At 41.3% G+C, this 17,260-nt stretch overlaps 1 protein-coding gene across 2 annotated transcripts; it reads left to right on the forward strand.

The window, feature by feature from the left end:
- The first annotated feature begins 2,927 nt into the window (after positions 1-2,927).
- Positions 2,928-15,733, forward strand: golt1a (golgi transport 1A). Of its 2 annotated transcripts, none has more exons than XM_038697638.1 (5): positions 2,928-3,014; positions 4,039-4,130; positions 4,360-4,538; positions 15,190-15,253; positions 15,375-15,733. In XM_038697638.1, exons 1-5 carry the CDS (start codon positions 2,990-2,992, stop codon positions 15,402-15,404), a joined length of 390 nt encoding a protein of 129 aa, XP_038553566.1. In that variant the 5' UTR covers positions 2,928-2,989; the 3' UTR covers positions 15,405-15,733. The 2 variants fall into 2 exon arrangements, with proteins under 2 accessions (XP_038553566.1, XP_038553567.1); XM_038697639.1 differs by having other exon boundaries at positions 2,943-3,128.
- Positions 15,734-17,260: the final 1,527 nt, after the last annotated feature.

Genomic DNA, 17,260 nt, shown 5'->3' on the forward strand with positions numbered 1-17,260 from the left:
CATAATGAGGCAGAAATGCATACAGAAATTTAAAAAGGACAGGAAGAAATAAAAGAGAAAGAAAATAAATAAGGTAAATAAATACAAAGGAAGAATAAAACAGACAAAAATATTAAAACACACACATAAATAAATACATTTAAAAAATTAAAGCTGCAAGCAGCGTTGGGCGGGCCCTCGCACTTGTAGCGCGTCCGCGCCTGAGCCGGCCGAGTTGCATATTCTGGAGCTCTGCCGGTGCGGCTGTGAATTTCCTACGCGGTTCTGACGCCGCATGAAGGTGTTATATGTCACTTCCTGTGTCCCCTATGTGGAGCTACATAGCACTTGCTGCTATGAATATAAATCGGTATTGGCGTGTAGATGTCTTCGGGGTGGGACAGTTATCAAGCACGTAAAGTTTGGTTCAGATGTGAGCATGTACACTGAAGTTACAACAACTTCCTGTGTCATGGGGAAGAGTTGATCTTTGACGCCGCGCCGGACACACCCATTGACGAAAACTCGCAAATAGCACAACTTTTCATCTTCAATGCCTTTAGAAGGCACAGCAGAAATTTGAAGTCGGTCGGACTAAATCCCTAGGAGGAGTTCGTTAAAGTACGAAGTGTGTAAATCATCCAAAATTTGACGTAACATTCAAAATGGCCGACTTCCTGTAGGTTTTAGGGCATCGCTCCAAGAGACTTTGTTGTGCGTCTGGACAAGATACACGTACCACAGAAAATTTGTGCATGTAGGTGAAACGTGCGGCGGGGGCTGCTTCATTAAAAGTCACTTCCTGTTGCCAGCAGGTGGCGCTATGACTCTGGGTGAATGTCGGCATGTACATGTGTTCAGGGCGGGACTCTCATCCTACACGTACAGTTTGGTCCAGATGTGAGCATATACACTGAAGTTACGACAACTTCCTGTGTCATGGCGAAGAGTTGATCTTTGACGCCACGCCACGGACACGCCCACTGACGAAAACTTGCAAATAGCACAACTTTTCATCTTCAATGCCTTTAGAAGGCACAGCAGAAATTTGAGCTCGGTCGGACTAAATCCCTAGGAGGAGTTCGTTAAAGTACGAAGTGTGTAAATCATCCAAAAATGGCCGTAAAATTCAAAATGGCCGACTTCCTGTTGGGTTTAGGCTATGGCTTCAAGAGACTTTTTTGTGCATCTGGACAAGATACACGTACTGCAGAAAATTCGTGCACGTAGGTGAAACGTGAGGCGGGGGCTGCTTCGTTAAATGTCACTTCCTGTTGCCAGCAGGTGGCGCTATGACTGTGGGTGAATGTCAGCATGTACATGTGTTCAGGGCGGGACTCTCATCCTACATGTACACTTTGGTCCAGATGTGAGCATATACACTGAAGTTACGACAACTTCCTGTGTCATGGCGAAGACTTGATCTTTGACGCCACGCCACGGACACGCCCATTGACGAAAACTTGCAAATAGCACAACTTTTCATCTTCAATGCCTTTAGAAGGCACAGCAGAAATTTGAGGTCGGTCGGACTAAATCACTAGGAGGAGTTCGTTAAAGTACGAAGTGTGTAAATCATCCAAAAATGGCCGTAAAATTCAAAATGGCCGACTTCCTGTTGGGTTTAGGCTATGGCTTCAAGAGACTTTTTTGTGCATCTGGACAAGATACACGTACCGCAGAAAATTCGTGCATGTAGGTGAAACGTGAGGCGGGGGCTGCTTCGTTAAATGTCACTTCCTGTTGCCAGCAGGTGTTGCTATGACTGTGGGTGAATGTCAGCATGTACATGTGTTCAGGGCGGGACTCTCATCCTACATGTACACTTTGGTCCAGATGTGAGCATATACACTGAAGTTACGACAACTTCCTGTGTCATGGCGAAGACTTGATCTTTGACGCCACGCCACGGACACGCCCATTGACGAAAACTCGCAAATAGCATAACTTTTCATCTTCAATGCCTTTAGAAGGCACAGCCGAAATTTCAAGTCGGTCGGACTAAATCCCTAGGAGCAGTTCGTTAAAGTACGGAGTGTGTAAATCATCCAAAAATGGCCGTAAAATTCAAAATGGCTGACTTCCTGTTGGGTTTAGGCTATGGCTCCAAGATACTTTTTTGTGCGTCTGGACAAGATACACGCACCACAGAAAATTCGTGCACGTAGGTGAAACGTGTGGCGGGGGCTGCTTAGTTAAAGGTCACTTCCTGTTGCCAGCAGGTGGCGCTATGACTGTGGGTGAATGTCGGCATGTACATGTGTTCAGGGCGGGACTCTCATCCTACATGTACAGTTTGGTCCAGATGTGAGCATGTACACTGAAGTTACAACAACTTCCTGTTTCATGGCGAATCATGGACGCCACAGACACGCCCATTATATATATAAATAATCTTTACAAATTCAATAGGGACCTCGCACGATCGTGCTCGGGCCCTAATAATCTTTACAAATTCAATAGGGACCTCGCACGGTCGTGCTCGGAACCTAATAATACTAATAGGACAGAATAAACTAAAATGACTGAAATGACTAAAGCTACATTAAAGTACTTTTGAATTTCTTTTGACTAACATCAGACTAAAACACCCAGACTTTTAGTCAACTAAAACTTGATTAAATAAAATAGTATACAGTTGACTAACTAGGACAAAAACTGACAAGGACATTTGACACAGGACTAAGACAAAGACTAAGACTAAATTTTAAAATGGCTGACAAAATTAACACTACCCAGCAGACCAAAGGTTTAAAGACTCTTGACATGTTCAGGAGCCCTAACACCAGATAAGGGATAAGTATTCAATGTTTTTGAATGGCTAATGACATCACTCAGGTAATTAACCGTTTACCTGAGAATCCCGTGTGTACATTACAGGGTTTCAGTGTACGCCTGCTCTGGTTAATGTTTACCTCACACACTGACAACGTCAAATCACAAGGTTAAAGGACTCATTTTTTTCTGACAGTCACAGCGGTGAGAGAGGAGGAGGACATCAGGGATTACCATGGCGGCCATCACAGAGTTCCAGAGTAAGTCTTCCCACAGTTGCTCTCTTCTGAGGTGTCAGTCTAAGTCATGGAGCACAGATCAGTGGCCTGACTTCACAATACATGGATGTGCTTGTGGAAGGAATGCATTTTAAGGTAAAGACTACAAGATTAATAAGCAAGGGTAGCATTTCATGTGGTAAATTCACTTTGAGTTTAACCAGTTATTAAAGAGTGCCACAGAGGAACTGTGTTGAATGAAAGAGAATCAGAATCAGAAGGAGCTTTACTGCCAAGTACTGTTTTACACATACGAGGAATTTGCTTTGGTGATAAGGTGCTACACGTAGACAAACATACAGTTGACATAAATAAATGTAGAAATATATAAATATGGAATAGACAATGCAAGTTATATAAGAATATTAAAAAGAATAGAGAAAAATAAGTGCTGGTATGTTCTAATCAATGTTCTTTACACTTGTCCTGATTCTTCAGTACTGACTGTATTGATTCCTAAGTGTTGTAAAAAAGGATTACAACTATGTCTACCCACAATGCCCTCCCTTAAGCACTGAATCAGCCAATAGCAGGCCTTTCTCTACAGATTTCTTCAGAGAATGTTTCTATAATTAATGAGACACTGATGTCGTCTGTATTCAGTTAAGCAGGTTCAGTACAGTTAAAACACTAGACCCCAGCATGTTTAAAATCCTGGAGTTGATTGAAGTGCTGTTTTACTGGGAAATATAATGAATGACACTGTCTTATGGTTTCCTCAGTAGATAGACTATGGATTGCAAAAACATTACATCTAATCCAATCCAATGAAAAGACCAAAGACAACACTGGATGTATTTACTAACAAGTAACTAGCAAGTCCTTTTTGCTAGCTTCAAGTTAGGACAACTCTACACCCTCTGATATCAAAGTGTGAGACATGTTTTAATCCCTGTGGCTAAAAGGCACATTGATTGACTGAAAAAGGCATTATTATATAGAAAATGTATTTGAACTGTTTATATTGACCAATTGATCTGTAATTGTTTTACTGTGTATCTTCCAGAGATGGGTACTGGTCTGGTCGGATTCGGTTTATTTTTCCTGCTTATTGGTGTGCTGCTGTACTTTGACTCTGTCTTGTTGGCCTTTGGGAATGTGAGTAAACACACATCTGCTCTGTGTCACCATCACACCTTCTCTTGTCTCATATCAACACTCACAACCATTGAGACAATTTTCATGGTCATTATGAATGACGTCTTTCACATTACACATAGGCCGTTGATCAAAGTAAAGTATTCGTTAGAGCAGCTTTAATCTTTGGTCATGTGGCTTACAGGTAGGCATAGTGTGAGAATGTTTTGTTTGATTGCCCTTTTTGCAGATCCTGTTTCTGTTGGGTTTGACATTCATCATCGGCTTCAGAAGGACAGCCCAATTCTTCTTCCAAAGAAACAAGTTTCGAGGTTCTTTCTTCTTTCTTGGAGGCGTGTCTCTGGTGTTGTGCCGTTGGCCAATCATTGGAATGTTGGTGGAGAGTTACGGCTTTGTGCTTTTATTCAGGTAAGTCCAGCTAGATATTTGTGAGAAAAGGGCTTCTAATGAGTCTGTCTCAAAAATGATAATAATAATAATAATAATAATTAATAATAATAATAATAATAATAATAATGATAATTAAAGCTGCAAGCAGCGTTGGGCGGGCCCTCGCACTTGTAGCGCGTCCGCGCGTGAACCGGCCGAGTTGCATATTCTGGAGCTCAGCCGGTGCGGCTGTGAATTTGTTACGCGGTTCCGACGCCGCATGAAGGTGCTATATGTCACTTCCTGTGTCCCCTATGTGGAGCTACATAGCACTTGCCGCTATGAATATAAATCGGTATTGGCGTGTAGATGTCTGCGGGGTGGGAGAGTTATCAAGCACGTAAAGTTTGTTTCAGATGTGACCATGTACACTGAACAATAATGTACCCAAACAATAAAATAAATTCCTTTTATATTTCCCTGCCTTGTTGTTTATGTGTACATACAGAGGAAGAATGTGAGAACAGCACACATTTCATCGTTACTGTGTTTCTGCTCCAGCCTGCCTAAAAGAAAAGCGTTTTGGGATTAAATGGACTTTTTTAGCTGCTGCAGTGCAGGATGAACTCAGAATAGACCCATTTCTCACCTTATTATTCTAAACCATGCAACGAAGAAGAAGAAATGCATAATAAATCCTGGGACAAAATCTGTCCACAAATACTGTACAGCATGTAGTCTAATGAACAAGACTTGTGTTATAGCTGACTTGGGCAGTGAAATGTTTAATTTTTTAATTCATGTGGTCATAGTTGTCCACAACTCAAATCAGAATATAAGAAGAAATGTTTTATACCACCTCAAGAAGGCTTCCTATCAGAAAGGTAGGAAGGTATTTCAAATGTACAACTGCAGTACTTAAATCTAAGTAAAGTAATTTCCCTGACATTACTGTGTTACGCATGTAACAAGTTTTATACTTCCTGTGAGTATAATCCAATCAATCTTATTTTCATACTGTATATCCGTTGTGTAATTTAATAAATTGTGTTGTATGTGGTGCTCGCATCGGGTACTACTGAGACTTCATTGCCCTCTTCAGAGAAGACTCTGACTGCAACATGCGTCTTTGTAAAGAGAGAAACAGACAGAAAAAGTCTCTAACTCTGCCTGTCAGCTCGCTCTGCTCCGTTAAAACTGAATTTACCATACAGAATTGAATACGAGTGCACTCCAGATTTAGCTGCAGCCAGCTGACCGTGTGCTTCTCCCTATACCGCAGTTCTGTGTCCATGCATGCAGCAAACTGAAAGCACTGTCTGTCGGAGCGTCTACGTGAAAAGACAAGGAAGACATTGCTGGTAGTATTGTCTTCAGAGTTGTTAAACACCTCAGCGCACTGAAGGAAGCCATCTGACTGTGTGAGGGGCAAGATCGTTGATGTCTGCAGGCAGAGTAGGAGCTCTCCTGTCTGACTGGTCCACCAATAGCAGAGAAGATGACCCCTTGAGACACAGCCCCTCCTCATTTGCATAATGAGGCAGAAATGTATACAAAAATTTAAAAAGACAGGCAGAAATAAATACCATGGGTGAAAATAAATAAGGTAAATAAATACAAAGGAAGAATAAAACAGACAAAAATATTAAAACACACACATAAATAAATACATTAAAAAAATTAGTAATAAATAAAGTTGAATAAACAAATAAGGTAATTATAACAAAGGTGAATAGTAAAGGCACTAATTAAAATATATACATTTATGTCTCCTTGTATAATTTAATTACTACCTACATTTATTTATTTACTTTTTTTTTGTGTATTTAATTGGATGCTTATTTATTTATTGAGCATTTATTTATTTCTGTATTTATTTCTGACTGTGTCAGGATCGGTCCTCCATAGTGGGGTGGGAGAGTTATCAAGCACGTAAAGTTTGGTTCAGATGTGAGCATGTACACTGAAGTTACAACAACTTCCTGTGTCATGGCGAAGACTTGATCTCTGACGCCACGCCACGGACACACCCATTGACGAAAACTCGCAAATAGCACAACTTTTCATCTTCAATGCCTTTAGAAGGCACAGCACAAATTTGAAGTCGGTCGGACTAAATCCCTAGGAGGAGTTCGTTAAAGTACGAAGTGTGTAAATCATCCAAAATTTGACGTAAAATTCAAAATGGCCGACTTCCTGTTGATTTTAGGGCATCGCTCCAAGAGGCTTTTTTGTGCGTCTGGACAAGATACACGTACCACAGAAAATTCGTGCACGTAGGTAAAACGTGCGGCGGGGGCTGCTTCGTTAAAAGTCACTTCCTGTTGCCAGCAGGTGGCGCTATGACTGTCTGTGAATGTCAGCATGTACATGTGTTCAGGGCGGGACTCTCATCCTACATGTACAGTTTGGTCCAGATGTGAGCATGTACACTGAAGTTACGACAACTTCCGTGTCATGAGCGATCTTTGACACCACGCCACGGACACGCCCATTGACGAAAACTTGCAAATAGCACAACTTTTCATCTCAATGCCTTTAGAAGGCACAGCAAAATTTGAGGTCGGTCGACTAAATCCCTAGGAGGAGTTCGTTAAAGTACGAAGTGTGTAAATCATCCAAAAATGGCCGTAAAATTCAAAATGGCCGACTTCCTGTTGACTTTAGGCTATGGGTTCTTGAGGCTTTTTTGTGCGTCTTGATACGATACATGTCCCCAAAATTTCGTACATGTAGGTTGAACGTGAACGAGGGGCTATCATTTCCAATTTTCTAGGTGGCGCTAGCGAGTCATTTTGCCACGCCCATGTGCGAAACTTGTAGAATACGAAATTTTTCACCGGTTCTGACATGTTTGCAAATTTTGGTGAGTTTTCGAGTATGTTTAGGCCATGTCATTTGGGCCTACTTTGCAGAAAAAAAAAAAAAAAAATAATAATTAAAGCTGCAAGCAGCGTTGGGCGGGCCCTCGCACTTGTAAGCGCGTCCGCGCGTGAGCCGGCCGAGTTGCACATTCTGGAGCTCTGCCGGTGCGGCTGTGAATTTCCTACGCGTTCCGACGCCGCATGAATGTACTATATGTCACTTCCTGTGTCCCCTATGTGGAGCTACATAGCACTTGCCGCTATGAATATAAATCGGTATTGACGTGTAGATGTCTGCGGGGTGGGAGAGTTATCAAGCACGTAAAGTTTGTTTCAGATGTGACATGTACACTGAACAATAATGTACCCAAACAATAAAATAAATTCCTTTTATATTTCCCTGCCTTGTTGTTTATGTGTACATACAGAGGAAGAATGTGAGAACAGCACACATTTCATCGTTACTGTGTGTTAGAGCATGGGAGAACAGTGGATACTTTTAATACAGCCCACACCCCTAATACTGTGTAACTATAACAAGTAGAGAACAGAAGAAAAAGATGTTCTTTCTTTACAACTGTCTGCATAGCTTATTCATATTGTGTAATGAATGAAAATAAATAGGCCTACTAGGCTCCTCTCTACTTTGACATTTAAGATTAGCTTTTTGATCCACCTTCATACACATGTGACATTACTGTACAACTTGAGAAAGGTGAGTTGTTTTCTGCTCCAGCCTGCCTAAAAGAAAAGCGTTTTGGGATTAAATGGACTTTATTAGCTGCTGCAGTGCAGGATGAACTCAGAACAGACCCATTTCTCACCTTATTATTCTAAATCATGCAACGAAGAAGAAGAAATGCATAATAAATCCTGGGACAAAATCTGTCCACAAATACTGTACAGCATGTAGTCTAATGAACAAGACTTGTGTTATAGCTGACTTGGGCAGTGAAATGTTTAATTTTTTTAATTCATGTGGTCATAGTTGTCCACAACTCAAATCAGAATATAGAAGAAATGTTTTATACCACCTCAAGAAGGCTTCCTATCAGAAAGGCAGGAAGGTATTTCAAATGTACAACTGCAGTACTTAAATCTAAGTAAAGTAATTTCCCTGACATTTTTGTGTTACTTTACTTTTAATAGACGCATGTAACAGGTTTTATACTTCCTGTGAGTATAATCCAATCAATCTTATTTTCATACTGTATATCCGATGTGTAATTTGATAAATTGTGTTGTATGTCAGAGAAGACTCTGACTGCAACATGCGTCTTTGTAAAGAGAGAAACGGACAGAAAAAGTCTCTAACTCTGCCTGTCAGCTCGCTCTGCTCCGTTAAAACTGAATTTACCATACAGAATTGAATACGAGTGCACTCCAGATTTAGCTGCAGCCAGCTGACCGTGTGCTTCTCCCTATACCGCAGTTCTGTGTCCATGCATGCAGCAAACTGAAAGCACTGTCTGTCGGAGCGTCTACGTGAAAAGAGAAGGAAGACATTGCTGGTAGTATTGTCTTCAGAGTTGTTAAACACCTCAGCGCACTGAAGGAAGCCATCTGACTGTGTGAGGGGCAAGATCGTTGATGTCTGCAGGTAGAGTAGGAGCTCTCCTGTCTGACTGGTCCACCAATAGCAGAGAAGATGACCCCTTGAGACACAGCCCCTCCTCATTTGCATAATGAGACAGAAATTTAAAAAGACAGGCAGAAATAAATACCATGGGTGAAAATAAATAAGGTAAAAAATACAAAGGAAGAATAAAACAGACAAAAATATTAAAACACACACATAAATAAATACATTAAAAAAATTAGTAATAAATAAAGTTGAAGAATAAAAAATAATGTAATTATAACAAAGGTGAATAAGTAAAGGCACTAATTAAAATATATACATTTATGTCTCCTTGTATAATTTAATTACTACCTACATTTATTTATTTACTTTATTTTTTTGTGTATTTAATTGGATGCTTATTTTTTATTGAGCATTTATTTATTTCTGTATTTATTTCTGACTGTGTCAGGATCGGTCCTCCATAGAGGGGTGGGAGAGTTATCAAGCACGTAAAGTTTGGTTCAGATGTGAGCATGTACACTGAAGTTACAACAACTTCCTGTGTCATGGCGAAGACTTGATCTCTGACGCCACGCCACGGACACACCCATTGACGAAAACTCGCAAATAGCACAACTTTTCATCTTCAATGCCTTTAGAAGGCACAGCACAAATTTGAAGTCGGTCGGACTAAATCCCTAGGAGGAGTTCGTTAAAGTACGAAGTGTGTAAATCATCCAAAATTTGACGTAAAATTCAAAATGGCCGACTTCCTGTTGATTTTAGGGCATCGCTCCAAGAGGCTTTTTTGTGCGTCTGGACAAGATACACGTACCACAGAAAATTCGTGCACGTAGGTAAAACGTGCGGCGGGGGCTGCTTCGTTAAAAGTCACTTCCTGTTGCCAGGTGGCGCTATGACTGTCTGTGAATGTGAGCATGTACATGTGTTCAGGGCGGGACTCTCATCCTACATGTACAGTTTGGTCCAGATGTGAGCATGTACACTGAAGTTACGACAACTTCCGTGTCATGGCGAAGAGCTGATCTTTGACGCCACGCCACGGACACGCCCATTGACGAAAACTTGCAAATAGCACAACTTTTCATCTTCAATGCCTTTAGAAGGCACAGCACAAATTTGAGGTCGGTCGGACTAAATCCCTAGGAGGAGTTCGTTAAAGTACGAAGTGTGTAAATCATCCAAAATTTGACGTAAAATTCAAAATGGCCGACTTCCTGTTGATTTTAGGGCATCGCTCCAAGAGGCTTTTTTGTGCGTCTGGACAAGATACACGTACCACAGAAAATTCGTGCACGTAGGTAAAACGTGCGGCGGGGGCTGCTTCGTTAAAAGTCACTTCCTGTTGCCAGCAGGTGGCGCTATGACTGTCTGTGAATGTCAGCATGTACATGTGTTCAGGGCGGGACTCTCATCCTACATGTACAGTTTGGTCCAGATGTGAGCATGTACACTGAAGTTACGACAACTTCCGTGTCATGGCGAAGAGCTGATCTTTGACGCCACGCCACGGACACGCCCATTGACGAAAACTTGCAAATAGCACAACTTTTCATCTTCAATGCCTTTAGAAGGCACAGCACAAATTTGAGGTCGGTCGGACTAAATCCCTAGGAGGAGTTCGTTAAAGTACGAAGTGTGTAAATCATCCAAAATTTGACGTAAAATTCAAAATGGCCGACTTCCTGTTGATTTTAGGCTATGGCTCCAAGAGGCTTTTTTGTGCGTCTGGACATGATACACGTACCACAGAAAATTCGTGCACGTAGGTGAAACGTGCGGCGGGGGCTGCTTCGTTAAAGGTCACTTTCTGTTGCCAGCAGGTGGCGCTATGACTGTGGGTGAATGTCGGCATGTACATGTGTTCAGGGCGGGACTCTCATCCTACATGTACAGTTTGGTCCAGATGTGAGCATGTACACTGAAGTTACAACAACTTCCTGTTTCATTGCGAATCATCGACGCCACGGACACGCCCATTGACGAAAACTCGCAAATAGCACAACTTTTCATCGTCAATGCCTTTAGAAGGCACAGCAGAAATTTGACGTTGATCCGACTAAATCCCTAGGAGGAGTTCGTTAAAGTACGAAGTGTGTAAATCATCCAAAAATGGCCATAAAATTCAAAATGGCCGACTTCCTGTTGACTTTAGGCTATGGGTTCTTGAGGCTTTTTTGTGCGTCTTGATACGATACATGTCCCCAGAAAATTTCGTACATGTAGGTTGAACGTGAACGAGGGGCTAATCATTTCCAATTTTCAAGGTGGCGCTAGCGAGTCATTTTGCCACGCCCATGTGCGAAACTTGTAGAATACGAAATTTTTCACCGGTTCTGACATGTTTGCAAATTTTGGTGAGTTTTCGAGTATGTTTAGGCCATGTCATTTGGGCCTACTTTGCAGAAAAAAAAAAAAAAAAAAAAAAAAAAAAAAAAAAAAAAAATATATAATCCGAGCAGATTCAATAGGGACCTCGCACGGTCGTGCTCGGGCCCTAATAATAATGATAATCCGAGCAAATTCAATAGGGACCTCGCACGGTCGTGCTCGGGCCCTAATAATAATAACTAGAACTGCAAGCAGTTGTAAGCGGTGTCCAAGCCTCCCGGCGCGAGCTGCCCCCCCCGGCCCCGCCGTCGTGCCGCATAAGGTCCCCACATTTGGTGTTGATGGGCCGTACCAAACAGAGGCAATTGTCCTTTGCCTTTGAAAATGCCATAGGAATGAATGGGATTTAGTGAGAGATTTGAGCTTCGCTTTTAGCGCCATCTGTTGGCTGAATTGCACCAAAATTGTCATGTGTGATCAGGGCCCCATGGGGAACAATTGCCCCAAATTTGGTATCAATCGGAGATGTGGTTGTGGAGATCTAAAATGCATGTATGTTTATGGGATTTTAATAGCGCCAACTAGGGGCTAACTGTACCAAATTTTGCACAGTCCCTCAGAGGGGCATGCCACATAAGGTCCTCAAGTTTTGTGTTGATCGGCCTTTCCATGCCTGAGATATGTCATACTTGCTGTTTTTAGCGTTTTCGCAAATATTTGTTAGCTTGTAATTGGGACATTTTTTGTCGGATTAAAATTACCCCTACAAACTTTCTTCAGCTCAGTCCAGAGATGGTCCGTGCCAAGTTTTGTGTCGATCGGAATTGCTGGTTCGGAGGAGTTAATTAAAATAGGTTTTCGCAATTTCGCAAAATGAAAACGCCATCGCACAGAGGCGTGTCCTATACCATTGGAATCAGCAGCATCCCCCAAACACGTAGATGTAAGGTTTATCAATGTGCAATGTAGTGAGCCGTAGTTATCCTGCAAAATGTCCTTTGTTTGAAAATCCCATTGAAATGAATGGGGTTTTTGTGGTTCGATTATAGCGCCACCATTTGGCCGAATTGAACAAAATTTTTCAGGTGTCATCAGGGCCCCATGGGGAACAATTGACCCAAATTCGGTGTCAATCGGACTTGTGGTAATGGAGATATAAAATGCATGTTAGACAATGGGATTTTTTTTCACGTTTTTAATATGCAATAACAGCGCCACCTATGGGCATATGTGGCTCGATCCCCCAAACGCGTGGATATAAGGTTTTTGATATCCGCCTCCGTATGCGGGAGTTACAGCGATTTGAAAGTGCCAAACTTTGGACTTTGCTTGTAGCGCCCCCTAGAAGTGAAGGTAGAAGCGTGCAAAATTTTTTGCCTGCCGTCGTCTCATGGGGAACAATTGCCCCAAATGTGTCTGTAGCACTTACCGTCTAGGCCGCAGTATTGGAATTAGGCGAAAACCTATGGAATAAAAATAATAAAAATCCTAACGATTACAATATTGTACTGCTTCAGGCTTGGACGCCTAATAATAATTGAAGCTGCAAGCAGCGTTGGGCGGGCCCTCGCACTGAGTTGATCTTTGATGCCATGCCACGGACACGCCCATCGACAAAAACTCACAGACAGCACAACTTTTCATCATCAGTGCCTTTAGAATGCAAAGTAGAAAATTTAAGTCAATCCGATTAATTCCCTAGGAGGAGTTAGTTAAAATAGGGACATTGTAAAAGGACATAAATTGGCTGTAATTGCACCTTCAAACCAGTTTTGAAGCATGTGAGGCAAATATGTTGGGAGCAGTACATAACAGCGTAAAACTTGACACTTCCTGTTGCCAGCAGGTGGCGCTATGACATTGTGTGTTTGTTGGCATATGGATGTGTTCAGGGTGGGCCTGTCATCCTACATGTACAGTTTGGTGCAGACAACTTCCTGTTTCATCGATTTTGGACGCTACGCCACAGACACGCCCATTGACAAAAACTCACAGATAGCACAACTTCTCATCGTCAATGCCTTTAAAAGGCACAGCAGATATTTGAAGTCGATTGGACTAAAGCTTGATTAATACTCCTGCGTAGGGTCTACGTGTGTAGCTACACCGTAGGCTACGCACATAGCCAGGCATTTATACTTGTGCGTCCGTCAGACTGCAATTATACACCCAAACGCTAATCTGCAGTAGCGGTACAGTGTCCACTGTATTGACTTTGCCGGCCGAGCAGGTTAACTTCCGGTTTAGCTCTCCGCTAACGTGAATGGGGATAAAATTGTAAACGTGCGGCTGGTACACCCATTTCAAATGTTATCGACTGAATGTATCACATCCTGATAATGAAACGAGTCATTTCGCTCGGGTTGTGACGGTCAAATATATTGATGCACCGTGTTACAGCCGCCATTTTGGCTGCTAGTAAAAGTTACTTCAAAACACGGGCACTTCATGTCAGCTAGGAGGCATTGCGAGGCTACCCAGCTGACCAATCATTGAGCTTACGGTCCGCGACGCCTCGACTTGTAGTTACATTTTTTAGGAGGTGCACATCAGGCTAAGCCGTAAGTGACAGCGTAGGGTAGGGAGCTGCGCAGAGGCTACGCCATCGATTTGACGCAGAAGTATAAATTGCACTTAAATCCCTAGGAGGAGTTCGCTAAAGTACGGCGCGTGTAAATCATCCAAAGATGACCGTAAAATTCAAAATGCCCGACTTCCTGTTGGGTTTAGGGCATCAAGAGGCTTTTTGGTACGTCTGGATATGATACATGTGCTACAGAAATGTCATACATGTAGGTAAAACGTGCCTGTTGCCAGCAGGTGGTGCTATGACTATGGGTCAATGTTGTCTTGAACATGTGTTCGGGGTGGGACTCTTGTTAAACGTGTAAAATTTGGTACAAATCTGAGCTTGTACAGTCAAGTTACAACAACTTCCTGTGTCATGGCGAAGCGTGGGGCTTTGCTGCCATGCCACCGCCACGCCATCCCCACGCCACGCCACCGCCACGCCGTTAACCGAAAACTCACAAGTTTTACATCATGGCTTTATCAATGTGTTAAGGGTTTTCTGGGACAGTTTTGTAGTTGATACGTCCAATCTGCTTGGAGTAATACATTACAGCGTAAAATGTGTCATTTCCTGTTGCCAATAGGTGGCGCTATGACTTCAAGTGAATATTGGCATATGGATGTGTTCAGAGCAGGACTATTGTTATACTTGTGTGATGTGATTAGGTGTACTGAAGTTATAACAACTTCCTGTTTCATGGCGAATCACCAATTTTCGATGACACGCCACGGGCAAACTGGTCGACTTGTAATAACCGTTTGAATAATTTTTAATCGTCAGTGGATTTAGACTGGACATCAAAAATTTGAAGTTGATCAGACTAATTCTCTAGGATGAGTTCATTAAAGTACAAAGTGTGTAAATCGCCAAAAATGAACATTATATCAAAAATGTCCAACTTCCTGTTGGGTGTCGGGCATCGCTCCAAGAGGCTTTTTAGTATGTCTTGATATGATACATGTGCCACACAAATTTCGTAGACGTAGGTGAAACTTTTGCCAGGGCTGCTCTATAGGGGGCGCTAGCAAGCCATTTTGCCACACCCATGTGCGAAACCCATAAAATATATTTTCCACTAAGATTGCCAGTTTGATTTGGGAACAGCATGATCTAAATAATACAGCTACATAATAACCGCCATATGCAGTTACTGAAGTATATGCCACAGTGAAATAAGTCCACTGAAAGAAGATGCTTATGTTAGTCATCTCAGAAATTCTGTACTGATTCTGTATCTGATGTTGTAAATGCTCACATCAGATCGTGATCAATCACTGAAAAAGACTCCATTATGCAAAGAGAGGATTTCCCATGACACTGTTTTGTTTTCCTCTGTAGGTCCTTCTTCCCCGTAGCCTTGGGAGTTGTGCTGTCAGTTGTGAATGTCCCTTTCCTAAATGCAGTATGTTTTGTTTTTGGCTCATTAGATTAACACTTTTAAAGATGACATTTGAAATACCTCATTGACGCCACTAAATGGTCAGGTTGTTTCCTTTATTGAAATCTTTTGTTTTTCTTGTTAGTTTCTCTCCAGCAGCTCTTCCATGGTGTGAGCAGAAAAACATGTTGCAGCAGTTAAGGAATGCTGGTTGCCCTTTGACTGACTGTGATCCCCTCTGTGTGGGCAGAGGGGAAGATCTCGGGGATAACGGCTCCATAACTCAACTATTGTTGTTTGCATTTATTTTTTTTTACAATGTACTGTATTTACGACCATATAAGGTTACAATAAATAACCAAGCAGTCAAATGCTACTTAAAAACTATTCTAACTTAAAACCTTTGTTTTCCAGTTTTCCATCTAATTTTGCTATAATTTACTGTTTTAATTAAACCTCTTAATATTTTGTTATGGTGTTAAATAAAAAAGTCTCTACATTGTTTGACAGTTTCACATACTGTATAATATTCCATGTGGGTGCGTTTATGGGACCATCAATCCACCTGTTACAAAAAAGTAATATTTAATGATAAGCTGCATGTGCACTAGTTTAGCTAAATAAGTAATGTTATTTCATTCTGTAACAATTTACACCAAAACAGCAAGGGGAAAGTACATTACGCAAAATATAAGGTAACAGGCAGATCTAATCCCTGCTGAGGTTATTACAGTCAGCGGCCTGCTTACTTTAGTAAAACAAAACCTAAATAAATCAGATAAACACTCAAATTGCAACTGTATACACGATAAAAATTGCATTAACGAAATAAGTCCATATGATGGGTTTAACATGGATGGAGGCTCGGCTGCACTCCGACACATCAAACAAACATTGCAAACATTGTTATAGTTTCCCACACACATTTAACCTTCAAAACCACAATGTCCCAGCAGATCAAATGTTCATTCAAATAGCTGAAATTGTCCGGATTCAAATAGATGTCCTCCTCAGTAAGAAGAAACCAAAAAGAAACCAGGTGAAGCGTGGCGAGATGCTGCAGACAATAATATTCCACAGTTCTCTCTGATATAACAGTTCCTTTTTTACATGTGAAGGAATAAACATTACACACAAGGCATGTTCACCATCACATTAAAAGCTGTTCATGAAGATAGGTGACTATTACAATTCTTGTAATAGTAATATTATAGGTGATATTTTTAACAGTAATATTCATGGTGTTAACAAAGTTCCTTTACACAAAAGCAGGTCCACAATAAACAACAGCTCAAGGTTTGAAGTGACACAGCAAGACACGTTTGTTTGTGTAACACATTTATACACAAGCCTTAGAATCTATGTCCTATATATACCAAATAGAAAATAACAACAATTCAAATACAAAAGGATAGAAAAAATAAATGATAATACACAGAAAAAAATTATAGGAATACAAATGCATCGTATGTACAGAGGGCGAGGAAATATTCTATTAGAGCATACATTTTCAGATGACACTCACAATTAGTAAAACAATTAGTAACATCTAGTGGTAATTGTGGGAAAATACAGGCTCAGTAACTCAAGGCTTCCACCGCAAACCTGTTTTTCTAATCATGCGTTTGGTCGTGTATCTGTATGCAGCTAATTTCCATCCTACTGGACCATCAGACTCACATTTATGACTGAATGCTTAGACCTCTGGGAAATACAGTGATTCTCAATTTTTGAAAAACCTGTTGTATTGATTGTTTTATACATTATTGTTATTTTGGGAGGCTTTGACAAACTACCTACTTTGTTGATTAGGTATTAGGAAATACTGAGGAATGCACATGCAGAAGTCATTTCAACTGCTTTAACCAGTTAATCATAAACATGTTATTCAAGCCGGAGAAGTCCAAAAAGTCAAGACCACCATTTTTTTTTTACCTGTATAATCCTGTTACTGTGAGTAGCGCCACTAATGGGATTTTGTCAAATTCTAAAGGCAGAGAACTGAGTGAAAGCCTATCTTTGTTATACTAA

Source organism: Micropterus salmoides, unplaced genomic scaffold (genome assembly GCF_014851395.1).
Source record: "Micropterus salmoides isolate LMB-PRFRI ecotype aquatic unplaced genomic scaffold, ASM1485139v1 Ms_hic_scaffold_4, whole genome shotgun sequence".
Classification (NCBI taxonomy): Eukaryota; Metazoa; Chordata; class Actinopteri; order Centrarchiformes; family Centrarchidae; genus Micropterus; species Micropterus salmoides.

Coding starts and splice junctions, on each gene's coding strand:
- golt1a (XM_038697638.1), top strand. CDS start 2,990: ATGGCGGCCATCACAGAGTTCCAGA. Junction 3,015..4,038: donor GGCCATCACAGAGTTCCAGA/GTAAGTCTTCCC, acceptor TGTATCTTCCAG/AGATGGGTACTGGTCTGGTC. Junction 4,539..15,189: donor GGCTTTGTGCTTTTATTCAG/GTAAGTCCAGCT, acceptor TTTCCTCTGTAG/GTCCTTCTTCCCCGTAGCCT.